The sequence below is a fragment of the Diplotaxodon limnothrissa genome, linkage group LG18, assembly GCF_057381915.1.
Source record: "Diplotaxodon limnothrissa isolate DT_005_m linkage group LG18, D_limnothrissa_male_GT1.1, whole genome shotgun sequence".
Taxonomy (NCBI): domain Eukaryota; kingdom Metazoa; phylum Chordata; class Actinopteri; order Cichliformes; family Cichlidae; genus Diplotaxodon; species Diplotaxodon limnothrissa.
In genome coordinates, this window is record NC_140613.1 from 40380406 (window position 1) to 40394859 (window position 14454).

The 14454-nt window shown below is 40.6% G+C and overlaps 2 protein-coding genes across 4 annotated transcripts in view; one reads left to right on the forward strand and one right to left on the reverse strand.

Moving 5' to 3' along the window:
- astn1 (astrotactin 1) overlaps positions 1 to 8833 on the forward strand; it is a 482098-nt gene extending 473265 nt beyond the window's left edge. For all 3 annotated transcript variants that reach the window (XM_085377645.1, XM_085377646.1, XM_085377647.1), the window contains exon 24: positions 8596 to 8833. In XM_085377645.1, coding sequence (XP_085233771.1) covers positions 8596 to 8833 — 238 coding nt within the window. The remainder of the gene's footprint in view (positions 1 to 8595) is intronic.
- Positions 8834 to 12979: 4146 nt separating this feature from the next.
- pappa2 (pappalysin 2) overlaps positions 12980 to 14454 on the reverse strand; it is a 97381-nt gene continuing 95906 nt past the window's right edge. Inside the window, exon 27 of the mRNA XM_085378083.1 lies at positions 12980 to 14220. Coding sequence (XP_085234209.1) covers positions 14110 to 14220 — 111 coding nt within the window. The 3' untranslated portion in view covers positions 12980 to 14109. The remainder of the gene's footprint in view (positions 14221 to 14454) is intronic.

A 14454-nucleotide genomic window follows, 5' to 3' on the forward strand; every position in this document is an offset into this window, starting at 1 on the left:
TATCAGCAGCATCAGAGGCAACCCAGGGGGCCATTGACTGGTTCCTCTGCAGTTAGAGTATTTTTAGCAGTTTGTGCGTTTTCACCTTTTTTTCCCATTTGTAGCCTGCTCACATTGTAATACGTGATACTGTAATTAATAAAAAATAGACCATTATGTTCCCTAAATGTATAATGTATACTGATGTTGTTCAGTATTAAAGATAAAAAGCTCTGACAGATCAGTGAGAAAGCATTTTTGTTCCACGTGTACATTAGATTTTAAATGTGACGCGTTACTTCACTGACTTCGTTTATTAAATTATAGTTGCAATTATATCCTGTTACAAAGGCTCTTCAGTTACCTTCAGGCCAGCCAAAGAGAAAGGAGAAAAAACATTCAACTAATGCACTTGCTACAATCAGCTGTTTTCAGAGTTTTGAAGTGGTCTACAGCTTTTGGGTAGAGATGATATGGACAGGGCTTTTATTTTTGTTGCACAAAAGAACAAGAATAAAGCGGGACTGAAGCAGTGCAGGATCATCTAGACAGAGAATGGAACAACAGGTAGCCACCATCCAAAGAAGAGCTTTCAGTGTCTTTTAAGAAGCCCGGAGATGATTTCCTGAAGACTACTTCAAGAAACGTCCGAAGAGAGTTCAGACTGTGTTGAAGGATAAACGTGGTCATATGAAATATTAACTTAGATTAGAATTGTGTAAACTCAAGATGCTCTATTTCCACATATGTTTGCAAATGCTTTCATAAATCGCTAATTCCCATTTTACAAGAAATCTTTATAGAAATGAGGGGTTGCAACACTTTTTCAAGTTTGCTGCTTGATAGTTAGATATCATTTAAAGCCTAAATTTATGAGAATTGACTTTAAAAAGTATGAATTAGCCCCAAAAAGGTCAAAAACCTTATCTGACCTAAATTTGGTCTTCGCAGTCTTTTGCAAGTCCAGTTGACGTCACGCAGGGCTGCTACTATTAGATGACTCACTGGACCATTCTGTCTCCTTGTACCTGTGGCTCTATGATGTTTGCTGGATTTCCCTCTGTGTCAGATCAGTGATTCATGAACATGGCTTTATTTATTTATTTTATTTTATTTTATTGTGGAAGAAGTTGCAGGGAGGCATTTCTGGAAAGTGGGGCCAATTCTAAGGAAAGATGGTGTTGGTGTCAATAACCTCTTTTGTTTTTGTGTTTTGTGGGTTTTTTATGCACTGTGTGTGTGTGTGTGTGTGTGTGTATACCAGCACCCAATGGCACACAGTTGCAGCATAGTTCAGGTCTTTTGTGCTGAATGTTTTCCTTTAAACGCATCAGGATGGATAACCGCTGTGTTGACAGTCAGACTGTGGGGCAAGACTCTTCATCGCAAAACTGCTGAAAAGTGCTGGGCTTAAGCCGGAGAGCGAGCTCTCATCACCAGCATCTATCCCACAGAAAAGAAAAGTCAGGTCAGTTTGAAAGTTTGAGGCTTGTGATGAAAAAGCACAATGTGTATGGACATTACAGGACTCCCAGGGAGCAATTAAGCTCTGGCTAATTCTATTAAAAAAGGTGATCTTTGGGACAGATTTTAAAATTTTTCGTTATTTCTACTATGCCCTTTGACGCCCTTCAACCCCAATCCCAGTACTGGTTTTTAGTCCCATCCGCCTCACCCTTTTCACAATAAAAGACTTACAAATATTAGGCCAGTGGCTAATTCGTGTATGTCTGTATGCCTGCTTGGATATGCACGGTCAAAACCACACAAATGTTTGGGGTTTGCATCGGTTTTTTGCAGCTCTCACGTTGTATTGTGGAAACCATTTTCCATCCCTATAGATGCACAAGAGTTTATGGTGACAGCCGTTGCTATTTGGAACCTGTGGAATGTTCCTCAGCTTTCCTGAAAAATGAAAGCACAACAAACCACATTTATGAATATTGAAATAAATATCCCCTATTTCCCCAGACCACTGACATGTGTGTCAAAATATTGGGAATATAAAGAGGTTTCAGAAAAACTTTATGAATGGCAGTCTAACTGCGGACTACCAGCACAACACAGAGCTGCCTGTCTACTGAGAGGCAGTGCAACAAGGCTGGCATCATTAAAGTAACAATTTCTCTGCAGCTGCAGACAACATCACTAAGGCTGTCCACATTAGGCTTTAAAGACAGTCCAGCAGTGTATACAAAGTACAAGTGCAACATGTTGCTTCTCATGTATCTTTACATGTGAAGTGATTTGCAAAATCTGCCAAAAATAACACAGACACTGATGGTGTCATGCCCGTTTGAAGGGAGCTGTGGTGTAAAGAGAGCACTGCTTTTCCAGAAATAACATGAACACACACACACTAGGAAATAGGGTGATGAGCTGTATGTTTACAGAACAGCAGTTAATGCGGTGTTGGCATGAGATGGGAGATGAAATGCAGCAGAATCCACAGGCCACCGCATCGGTATTATTGCAGCGTGCGAGTCCATTCAAAACAGCAGTGAACTGCAGCTTAACAGCAAAATCAAACGGTGAAAAAAAGGACTTGTGGGTTATCATTTGAATGGGAGTTTGACAAGTGGATATTAGCTTGCCGCAGAGACTGGAGGAAAAAAGTCACAAATAAAAAAACATTTTTCTTGTTTGCTCCTAATGGTTGGTTTTATTCAAAGTTGAAATCCAGATCAGACTACAAATTCTATCCAAACTGAGCATCGTATAAAACCAAATGTTCTAGGTACCCCAGGAAACGGGCACGTGGAGGTTTACCAGGCTGAAGCCCAAAGCAGAATCTCATTGCTGAAGAACGGGCAGGGTTCAGAGGTCATGTGATCAAGGCCTTCGCCTTCTGCCATGATCACGTTTAACAACAACAACAACATCAATCTTGTCATTGAAGAGACTTTCATTGTTTGACTATAATATTATAGACTAATATTTGTGGAAAATAAATAAAAAATTGCAAAATAGGCAAATTAGTTATTGTCAGGCAATCATTAATGTTCTCTCAGGTCTTGGTAATCAGGGAACAAAGAACATGATCATTAAAAATGACACAACAACAGCTACCTTTGTTTTGATAAGACTTTTCTAAGGCTTCGTTACCAACTATGAACACTTTTTACAACATAAAAAGCATTAAAAACTTCAAGATAAAGCATTAAAAACTGAGCATTACCTGTACAAATGAAAGCACCATTAGGCTACATGCACTTATTGGTGCATGGGTCAGTAGGTAGCAGTGTGTGGCACACCTCAGCCACATCTAGATGTTTTCACGAAGGGTAAAGAAAAGCGTTGTTCATCACGTTAGTAGAAAGTAGGAAATTTGACCCAGATGGCAGTTAACTTTTGTTTACATGGGACCTTTGATTTACTGCAAATAGATATGTTTATCTTTAAAGTGAGACCAGGTAACTTCTCGAAGAACAAAGAGCACATTCTTCCTCTCACTAATGAAACGCTGAAACCACGAACACATCATTAATCTTTTCAGGACTTTCACTGCCTTAATTGGTCTGGTGGAACCAGCTCATGCTAGCTAATGTTAGCGAACTTTAGAACTGTACAACAGTGGCACTAACATAACATCCATCCATCCATCTTCATCCGCTTTATCCGGGGCCGGGTCGCGGGGGCAGCAGCCTAAGCAAAGGCAACTAACATAACAAAGTGTGCTTTTTTTGCTTGATGATTCCTGTCATGTTTCCTTTGGTCCTACACGCCACCTCTGCCGATTTCTTAGATACCACAAAAATTGAATAATTTAATCCAACTTAATCAACTTTGCACAAAAGTAATTTGCACTGAAACATCTGCATTGACCACTGCACCTCTAGACAGAAACCACCCCTACTGCTCATTCCGTTGCTCCTTGGACTCTAGCATGAACTCGTGTATAAATTGTCAGTGCTCAAACTGTCTGTCTGTGTCACTCTTGTACTGTGTATTTATATTATTCATATGGTTATTTTATTACATAGTTTCTTAAAATATGCTAGCATATATGCACTTTTACGGAGCTGCTTTTTAATCTTGTTATACCGTGTATAATGATAATAAAGGCTTTTATTATGCTTTCACTCTGCCTCCAGCAAAGGCCTGGGCTGAACCAGGGTCTGTGTGCAGCCCGAGTCCACCATATCCTGGTGTATACCCCCTTAGCACCTTAGTGGCACGCTGTACGTCCCTCTGAGACTGATGGAGGGTATTGAAGGGCCAGCACCACAGAGCACCTGTCCCACTGGGCACTTTCACCTCCAGCACTCCTGCCCTGACACTGGTGTGGCTCCCAGTGAGTAAGGAGCAGTGTCCATGGGCGCTGGGAAAACAACACACTACTCACAACCAAATTACTCAATGCTGGTGGGTGCTGCTCTGCAGCAGCAGGCCATGGTGGTCATGGGGCCCAGAGCTGCATTTGAGTAGTAGGGACCGGTCGACTTACCACTGCCAGTTACGGCTGCCTCCCAGACTCTTTTGGCCAATAGGTGATCCTCTGACCGCATCACAGTGATGTCCAGGCCGGCCGGCCGGCAGCAGCAGGCCCACTCTGTGATGTCTCCTGGAGGTCCCTCCACAAACTGCTCGAGAACAATCATATCCAGCAGCCGAGGCTCTCCCTTTGGCGTCACCTAGCCGCCACATTGTGCTGGCGTCTGGCGTAGGCGAAGGGCCAATCCCCCGGCACAATCTTATCTCCCCAGAAATTATGGCACGGGTCTTCACGGGGTGAGCCCCAGCCGATCCACCTGGGCCTCCCCACACAGCAAAGGGAGTTGCCACAGAGACGACTCCTCAGCAGGCCACTGCTACACCACGCCCTAGGGGTCATCTCCTTCCATCCAGTGGAGCGTCCTGCAGCTGATCGAGTTGTTGTTGCTGCACCACCGCCTGCTCCCAATACAGGGTGGCCAACTGTGCCACCATTTTCACCAGTTCCACTATTGTCTGTGTTGGTCATGGGTCCACTCTCCCACTGCTGTGTTTCGGCACCACTGGAACAAAAGGACCCAAAGCACACAGCATTGCAGGTCCAGTGATCTTTATTTCCAGTGTTTTCGTGCTTTTCTAGGAGCAGCTTTCCAGCTGCCTTCTTCACTCCACACCACACACCACTCCTGTCAGATCCTGGCAACCTACTGAAACAGGGAAGCCATGATCAGGTGATGAAGAGCAGCTGTGTGGGTCAGCCTCCCCTGACACCACACCCTGAATCCACTGCTCCACCCGTCCCCTGCAGCTGAGCCACAAACCACACCCTGTCACAGCTTGCAAATCAATATTAGACTGGACATAACAGCAGTGACAGAAGCAAGGAAGAGAGAAAGCATCATGAGCAGTTTTTCTGCTATGTCAACAGTGTCTGGCTGATGGCTCATGTCGATTCATCCTTAATTTTTTAACTTGGCAACAAAGGTTTCCTGAGATTCTTTTCAGTGGTGAAGTCTTATAGGCACATATCCAGCTTAACTTTTTCTTCTTGCACTCCATACTAGAGCAGCTTTATATGATCCACAATGCAAAATAATCCTTATTTATTTCACCTTACTTCTGACTGGTTGTCTCTTTGTACACTCTCTAAGTGTGCTTGTTCATCACACTGACTGCAGCTCTCATGTGTCAGCAGTTCAGTTCAATTTTCAACTCAGCTTTATTTATATAGCACCAAATCACAACAGTAATCACCTCAAGGTACTTTATGTTGTAAGGTAAAGCCCCTGCAATAATAGTATAGTTCACTAGTGTAATGCACTGTGGCTCTGGTGATGCTGTGGCTCCGATACGTCCAGCAGACTTGTGATTTGGTATAATGGGACCGTCTGCCATGGAAGTGGTTCCTTGGCTAAAGAATGAGCAGAAACTGTGCGTGGAATGAACAAAATCTTCTCTCGCTGCCATTTTCTGACCTTAGACAAACACTTGACAAGGTTTCACTTCAGCAGCCAAATGGGCTGATCAGGCTTAATGGTTATTTATTGCACTGTGTCCCAATGAGATGTATTTATGTGAACTCTGCGCATCATGTTACTTGTGAAGATGATTATTCAGCTGGCCTGGTTTGGTCAAAGGACAAGATCGAGCATTTCATAGTCTCTCCTCGGTCTCTTGACGGTATTAGAGCAGTCCATCAACTGCATTTCTTCAACAGGACCGGTGCTTTAGTTACCCCTTATTTCTTCAATCATTCATTTTTCCACAGTTTTACCATCATCGGTTCAGACCTTCAGAAGCCGCTGTGTGCTTTGGGTCAGATCTGGAATGTGTCGGTACCCTGTGTGCTGCTTCAGACAGGAAGCAGGAGTGGATGACTTTGGTTTTAGGTTCTGTGATACAGTGATGTCACTCTACAATAACAGCAAAGCCACACTGTGATTTATGGACTGCAGACAGTCAAATGCATCTCATGGCGATTGAACATCAACACTAAGGTTCCACTTCCCTTCAGCTCCTTGGCAGCAAGCTGTTCCCACAATTCTGGTTGCTGACTATCTTCTTGACTTTGTAAAAAACCCTTGAAAACGACCAAAGACTGGGCCGCCTCGAGCGCTGGTTGAATGCTGCTGCAGTAATCTGTTGAAAACAATTTCAGGCAGTATCAATCAGCCCCAATATTAAAATCAGTAACAGGTGAAGAAAATAACTCTAATTTCATTACAAGCACTGCTCTGCTGGGAAACCTTGGCTCTTGGCATACATGCGGATGTTGCTTTGACACAAACCGCCTCCCTAAAAATTGTTGCGAAACCAAGAACATGCCTCTCCCCATAGTAACGATTCTCCCCAAAGGGAGAACGATGACCTGTGCAAAACCATCCATGTTAGTCTCAAAAACCATGACAAGACCCCAGTATGTTGGTTCAGTCCTGAAACTCCCCAAATCCAAATCTGACTGAGCATCTGCAGGATCTGCTGAACGAGTCTGGTCCGTTGAGACCTTTCCCCCAAGATGCAGAATCCGGTGCACCATAGGACACCTTAACCCTGGACAGTATTAGGCAGGTGTCTAACAGTCTTGTGCCCGACCTCTGTAATTATAGGTTGGTTTTCCTCACCTGTGTCGGAAAACCAACCTATAAGGGGCGATCGTGGCTCAAGAGTTGGGAGTTCGCCTTGTAATCGGAAGGTTGCCGGTTCGAGCCCCAGCTTGGACAGTCTCGGTCGTTGTGTCCTTGGGCAAGACACTTCACCCGTTGCCTACTGGTGGTGGTCAGAGGGCCTGGTGGCGCCAGTGTCCGGCAGCCTCGCCTCTGTCAGTGCGCCCCAGGGTGGCTGTGGCTACAATGTAGCTTGCCATCACCAGTGTGTGAATGTGTGTGTGAATGGGTGGATGACTGGATATGTAAAGCGCTTTGGGGTCCTTAGGGACTAGAAAAGCGCTATATAAATACAGGCCATGTCCTTTGTAGACTTGGAGATGTCTTCAAACATCACTGAGTGAGAGTAGTGTATGCTTATTTATTTTTAATGTGACTGACTGACTGCATTCCTACACAGTTCATTACCAGTTGACAAATACAAATATCTCAAATAAAGTCTAAACTTTCATTTAGTTGAAAATACAGCTGCTCGTATTATTTCCAGAACTGGATCCACTGAACATATAACACCTGTTCTTAAACAGCTTCCAGTTCACCTCCGTGTCAATTTCAAGATCCTGCTTCTCACTTTCAAAGCGCTTCATAACCTCGCTCCTCCATATTTACCTGATCTTCTCCATACATACTCACCCCATCGTACACTCCGCTCTTCTTCAGCTTCCCTCTTGTCTGTTCCACCTGCTCGCCTGACTACCACGGGACTCAGAGCCTTTAGTAGCTCCGCCCCGAGACTTTGGATGCACTTCCACCAGATCTCTGGACCACAAACTCTCTCACCACTTTTAAATCACGTCTCAAAACCCATCTATTCAGAATTGCATACAGCTGATCTGTCTGTATTAGTCCATTTTTACCTGCCTCAGCTTTTATACTTTTATGCTTGTGTGGTTTTGTTTTGTTTGTTTGTTTGTTTTTTACTTTATGTCTAAATTTTATTTTGCCATGTTTATTAGATTTTATTGCTGCTATTGTTCTTGTTTTATCGTAAGGTGACCTTGAGGGTATTAAAGGCGCCTATAAATAAAATGTATTATTATTATTATTGTAAAATAAATATTCATATACAGTGTATTTTATCTGATTTTCTTTCCAGCCCTACCATTTTGGAGTAAAGCTTTTAGCATTTTAAAGGCTAGCATGCTACCACCACTTAGTGCTACAAGCCCTCATAAAACTTCCTAAATCAGCTAACATTTCTGATTTTCTGATCTGACCATCAGTTTAGGAATCATCATTCATCTGTTTGTCGTTCTAAATATGCCAGTAAGAAGCTCCGTAAGTTCAACAATACTTGGTTCATTTATAATTTTGCTGATTTTTGTTTTTTTGAGGTGGAAAATGAAAAAAACGATATTAAAAACCGACTAACTGGATTGCAGTCTTGTGGCTCCATGTTTTTAGTGATGCATCCGTCACATGCAGGCTACTGACATATGTCAAGTATATACTTTTTGTGTCCATGTCTTAAAATCATCCACAACCACACTTTAATCCTTTATCGTCTTTGTCCCAACAGGAAGGCTGGCCTCATCCTCTCGCAGCTTGATGAGCTCTCCCCATGGTGTAAGGGTCTCCTTCAAGAGCCAAAGATCGGTCTTCGCAGGATGTCCCTCAAGTTCCTGTCCTGTCGTTACACAGACACCAAAGTCTTTGGGCTTAACTGGTCAGACATGGGCCAGGATGTACAAAAGGCATGTGATGAGCAGACGCTCACTGTCATGTATAACGACTACGGCGAGCCCAGGGAGCTCTGAAGGTTTCAGATTTGATTTAGACGACAACAGTTTACTATTGCAAATTGCAGTATTTGTATTTGTTGTCTCAAATGCTCCACATTATTTGAAAAAGCCATTAACTTTTTTAACTTAAATGGCTCCTGAACTAAACATATTTCATGTATTACGGTATCCAGTGGTCTCTAAAGTCAGCTCTAAAAATCAGCTAAGAAAAAGGTCCTAAATGAATCCACGTCTCTTTGCTGTCCTTTGTTAGACCTGAAAGACTTTAAGTTAGTGAACATAATGCAGTCGTTGATGCTTTCACCAGAAGCATCTTTCTTCTTGAAGTTGATCAGTTCTCACTGGTCATTCTTCACTGCATATAAGACTATGTTGTAATAAGTATTTTCTTTACTATACATTGTGATCTTATGGCCTGAAGCATCATTTTAGGTGAAGCGAATAATTTAGCATCAACACAAGCTTTATATTCAAATCAAGGCCGGTGTGTTTAACTTAGTGGGCATCAAAATCCACACAACTCCAGCTCTCAAATCCAACTAACCCCACAGTTATCCAGATTGAATCATTTGAGTGTAGGATGTCAGGCGATGGTGTAAATCAGGGCTGCCCAATCCCAGTCCTCGAGAGCTACTATCCTGGAGCTTTTAGATGCATCCCTACTCCAACACAGCTGAATCAAATGGTTTGATTACCTCTTCAGCATGCCATCATGTTTGGCAAAGGCCTGATAACAAGCCATTCATTTGATTCGGGTGTGTGGGAACAAGGATGCACCTAAAAGCTGCAGGACGGTAGCTCTCGAGGACCGGGATTGGGCACCCCTGGTGTAAATGATACTTACTTGTGTTTTGTTTGATCATGGCTCATAGATATGGAATTATGAAAGACGATTTGTTTTTTGATCATTTCAAATCTGTGAAACAGAAGGAAAGTGATTTTTTTCTCTTTAAAGCATTAATTTGATCCACAGAGTCACCTAGAAAGAAAAAAAGTGGTTTCATTCTGATTGGACATTTTCAGATTTAAACAGCTGCTTTGTGCCTACTTAAATCCAAAAGTACCCAAATCTTTAAATGTTTTGGGAAAACACAGGAAAGTTGTCCGCCAACCATCGGTGGCTACAGGAAGCCTAGATGCAATTACTTGATTCTTGGACCTGATTTGTGATCTGGAGTCAACTTCATATGAAGTTTACATATAAAGTTGGCTTAAAAGAGTCTGTCCAGTTCACTGTAGCCTCACCTTCACTGGCACATTCCAGCAACGGTTATAAATGAATATTTTTCTGCTTCAGTTTTTAGTGGTTTTCATCCAAATGTATTATGAATGAATGCAGCACCTGCAGCAGGTGAACAGTTGTGCTAGACATCAAGTATCTGATGACGTGAATAGTTCTGGTATTGGCTGCTTAGCCGCGTGTAGTTCCTTATTCATCGGGGGCATTCTGCTTTTAGCTGCTACTCCTCCATGTATGTATTTTGGATGAAGTCAGCTTCACAGTATGTAGTTACAGACCTTTTGTCTGTTTTCTCATCTTTCCAACATGCCGAAGAGTTCAAGACATGCAATATACTTCAGGATGTGTCGTACATGATACTGGGAAAAGGCAGTACCTTATAAAGTTCTGTTTCTATAACAAAGGAAAGATTGCATGTAGGCAAATAGAGATTTACTAGAAAAGCAAAACTTAGAAAGGTTAATTGTGTAGATAATAGTCGGAATTATTTTAGTAGTATAGACATTCAAGAGAAAGCCCTGTACATAACATTCAAAGTTTTAGTGATATAACCTGCTCAATGTAGTGTTATTTGCATTTAAGCTGTAGTACAGAAGGTGTAACAAGCATCAAAAACACATGATTTAAAATCTGTACAAATCCAATAAAAACTGTCAAAACTATCCTTCTTCATTGTTTTCAAGTTTGAATGTGATTTAATCCAGTGAATACTTTCAAAATGATCATTCTGTACTTAAGCTGTAGTTTAACAGCAGTTTAATCATCTTAATTTTACGTGCGCTAATCTGGTGTGTTTCTTGCCAGCTTATTCTTATTTTATTTGAATTGACTCATGTTATTATAATATGGTATTTTGGTTTGTATTGTATTAACTGCTGCTAGTAAGTTATAAATTAATAGTTTATTAAACTTTAGCAAATAGTTATTTTACTGTTAACGGGCAAAACGAATACTTAAATACTTATTCTGTGCTGATTTTGTGCTTCTGGTGACTTTCCATATTTGTAGCTAATCACCTAATTGTGAGGGTGAATGAATAGCGTCTAGTTACAAGTTACAAATGCCAACTCTCACATTAATGTTTTATTATTACTCACTACTTTAATGATAACCCAGACGGCTAATATTAGTCATTGATAAAAGTTAACCAGCTAACATTAACAGGTGGTCCAGATTGAACATTTATGATAATTCATTAATAATTTAATGTTTCAAAACAACAGTTTTATTGACGAAATCTTTAAAAGCAACGCTGTATGAAGTTCTGTCCTAACTGCTCTGTTAGTATCAGTACTGCTGTGAATGACTTCATCTGATAGTCATTTTTAGTATCAGCCAACATCATTTTTTTTTTTTAGAATTTTGTTATCAAAAGGTACCATTAAGTGTCAGTTCTAGTGAAATATCTAATAACTTACTAATGTTGTAACAGATCATATATATTAGATTTAACACAGATCAGATATAATAAGATGACACACGTTGTGTCAGAATGCACTCTAGTTTTGATTTGATATCATGACATTGTCTGTTAACAGGAAAAAGCTACTAGCTACAGTTTTATCCTCTATTAATTTGCCATTTATTAATTACAGTTATTTTTAGGTGTTACTGTTACTTTAACTGTAGTGGCCAAGTCAAAGGTTGATGTCAAAGAAAAAAGATATAAACGAGCAGGTGATTTTTAACAGTTCTCGTATGTGAATACTAAAATGAGCGCTTGTAGATTTTTGTATAGGCAGCAAATTATTTCAGAAATGCTTCACGTTAGAGCACAGTACGGTGTTTGACTTCTGTATATAAATGTACACCAATTGGTATTTTACATTTACATGTGCTTTACTAGATCCAATGATGTACTGTAATATCTGCTGTGTATCTCAGTCTCTGCACATTAACACACTGATGCCTGTTGTAAAACGACGAGCATACGGTTCTTAATCTTCTGTGATCTGTAGATGATACCTGGAATTCAGCTGAACTTTTGCGCTGAGCTAAACTGAAAACGAAATAACCAACAAAATAAAAAAAAGATATGGGGACCCATTTGAGCATTTCAGAAACATGAAACAACCATCTACTATCTGCATGCTATATTGTATGTGGCATCATAAAGTCGACTTTTTCACTTTGATCTTTGCTACTTCTGAGAACAATAAAAGAATATACTACAAAAAGTGGCTGTGTAGATATTTTTCAGAGCTTACTAAAGAGATTTTGCATGTGCACACTGATTGAAATTCATATAATTACTTGCAAGTTGTTCTCAGCAAGTGCTCACAAACTATTATATAAACTGTTGGAGCTACTTAACTATTCAGAGTTTTTGGAGCCACATTTGGACAAGAGGGTGAAATGGCAATTTATCAGCTAAAGCTAGCAAGCTAGGCTATCTAGCAGCATTACCGCACTGTACATGTGCATTGCAGAGAGAACTAGCTAATTATCAACAGACTAATAAAATCCTGGAATTCCACTCACCAAACCGAAAACATGCCTCTTACACAGGCAGAACCATACAACAAGAAATATAAATGCTACAATAGCATAAACACAATGAAGGTGTCCAGTTGAATACTTGGATTAGTGAAAGTGAAGCTGCCTGTGTTGTTTGTCAATCAATTAGGATGAGTTATAAAAAAATCTCTTTATGCTGTTACGAAGTATGAAATTATCCATAGAGCCCAACACTGCTGTTGAACCAGGCTGTAAATATGCTTCCCAGTGGTGTAAAGTTGGGTGGGGAGCCAACCTTAAGTAGAAGGACTTAAGTAGTAGAACTGTAGATTTAAATTTTTCATGTACTATGTTATGTTTGTTAGCTTAGCTGAATAGCACTAAAGGTTTCTATTTGTGGTCAGAGCATCTCATCAATACAACATGTAATTGACAGAATACAAGTCCACAGTTGTAAGGGTCAATATAAAGTTGCTATTTATTTCATAGAATATAAAGTACAGTTTTGTAAAATATGACAAACAAACATGATTATACTTGCTATAGATCCAATATAGTACTGGGGTAGTTTATTATTTCTAGATAATGGACACCAAAAGCTGTCTGACGTAAACACATGCAAGCAGATGTCTGTGCTGAGTGGATGATGTGACCAGGTTTCCCAAAGAAGTCTCCCTCTTTTTGCTTTTCAGTATTCATCTTCATGTGCCGATATGTTTCAGTGAGCCCTTGAGCCAGTAATATTTGATGCTGCTGATGTTGTATTTATATAAGTAAACATTCTCTTTTGGGGTTCTTCTTTTTTTGGGAAGCCCTATGCACACATTGTAACCTACTGATACACGTTTGTAGTAGAAATATTACTGACCTGTGTGGCTAATAGGTGATCTAATACATGTGTTAGGTGATCCAAATATATTAGTCTATATATGTTAGTCTTTACATACATGTATCCACTTAAATTCCTAACGACTACAAGGATCCGAAGCCCGTTCAGGTACAATGACAGCATTTGGGCGGATTCCATGAGGAAACAGGAGACTTTGCCTCGGCATTTTTTAAATACAGTCACTGTAATTGTGTTTTTCCCTCGGTAGCTCTTCCTGTGAGGACTGTGCCTGTACTGGACAGTTTCAGGCACATCCAGTTGTTTTAGTTGTTCACTTCCCCGAGACTAATCATTTCCAGAACAGTACTCGAGTCCATTTACAAAAGTGATTTGATCCAATTATCATGGTTTGAATTTCAGAGGGGACGATAAACTGTTCAGCCAGGCTCTAATGTTGAAAACAGAATTATCTTCACAAATCCAATAGTGAAGATAACCTTTAACTTCTTAACAGGGAGAGAAAACATATTCATGTGTGGAGGTTGTTTTGCTGGACTGGACACAGGAATTCGAGTTTCAAACCACCATGACTCATATTTAATGCAGCTTTAACAGTAAAATGTCCTTTTATTGTACAACGTCCAACTTCAATCACAATCGCTGCGTTATAAAATCTTAAAAATGGGATATTCTGTGTTTGTTGTGGTGGATATTCTGTGGTTTGACTCCATTTAACTAAAGTTCAACTTATATCATCCCTCCATCTTATTGTGTCCCTCCTCCCTCCAAGTGCTTGGCTTTGCTCTTGTTCTCTTCTGCATCTGGATCCCGGCAAGTGCATTCATCCTGAGTGCAGTCAGCTCCAAATTGAATGACCTGTCAGTAAATAAACACAGCATTCAGTGCGTGGCTTCCCAAAACTGCTATATATCTTTCAGTCTGTGGCTGAAACACACGACATGTGACTTCTCAGTTTGTGTTGTGCGCATTCCAGTTCTTAAAAGATGACTAAATCAAGAAAGCAAACATCCGGTGAGTTTGGTTTTCTCATCAAAGCCCGGTCCTTGCTTAGCTTTAATTCAATCTAAACCTATTCCACTGTAAGTGAAA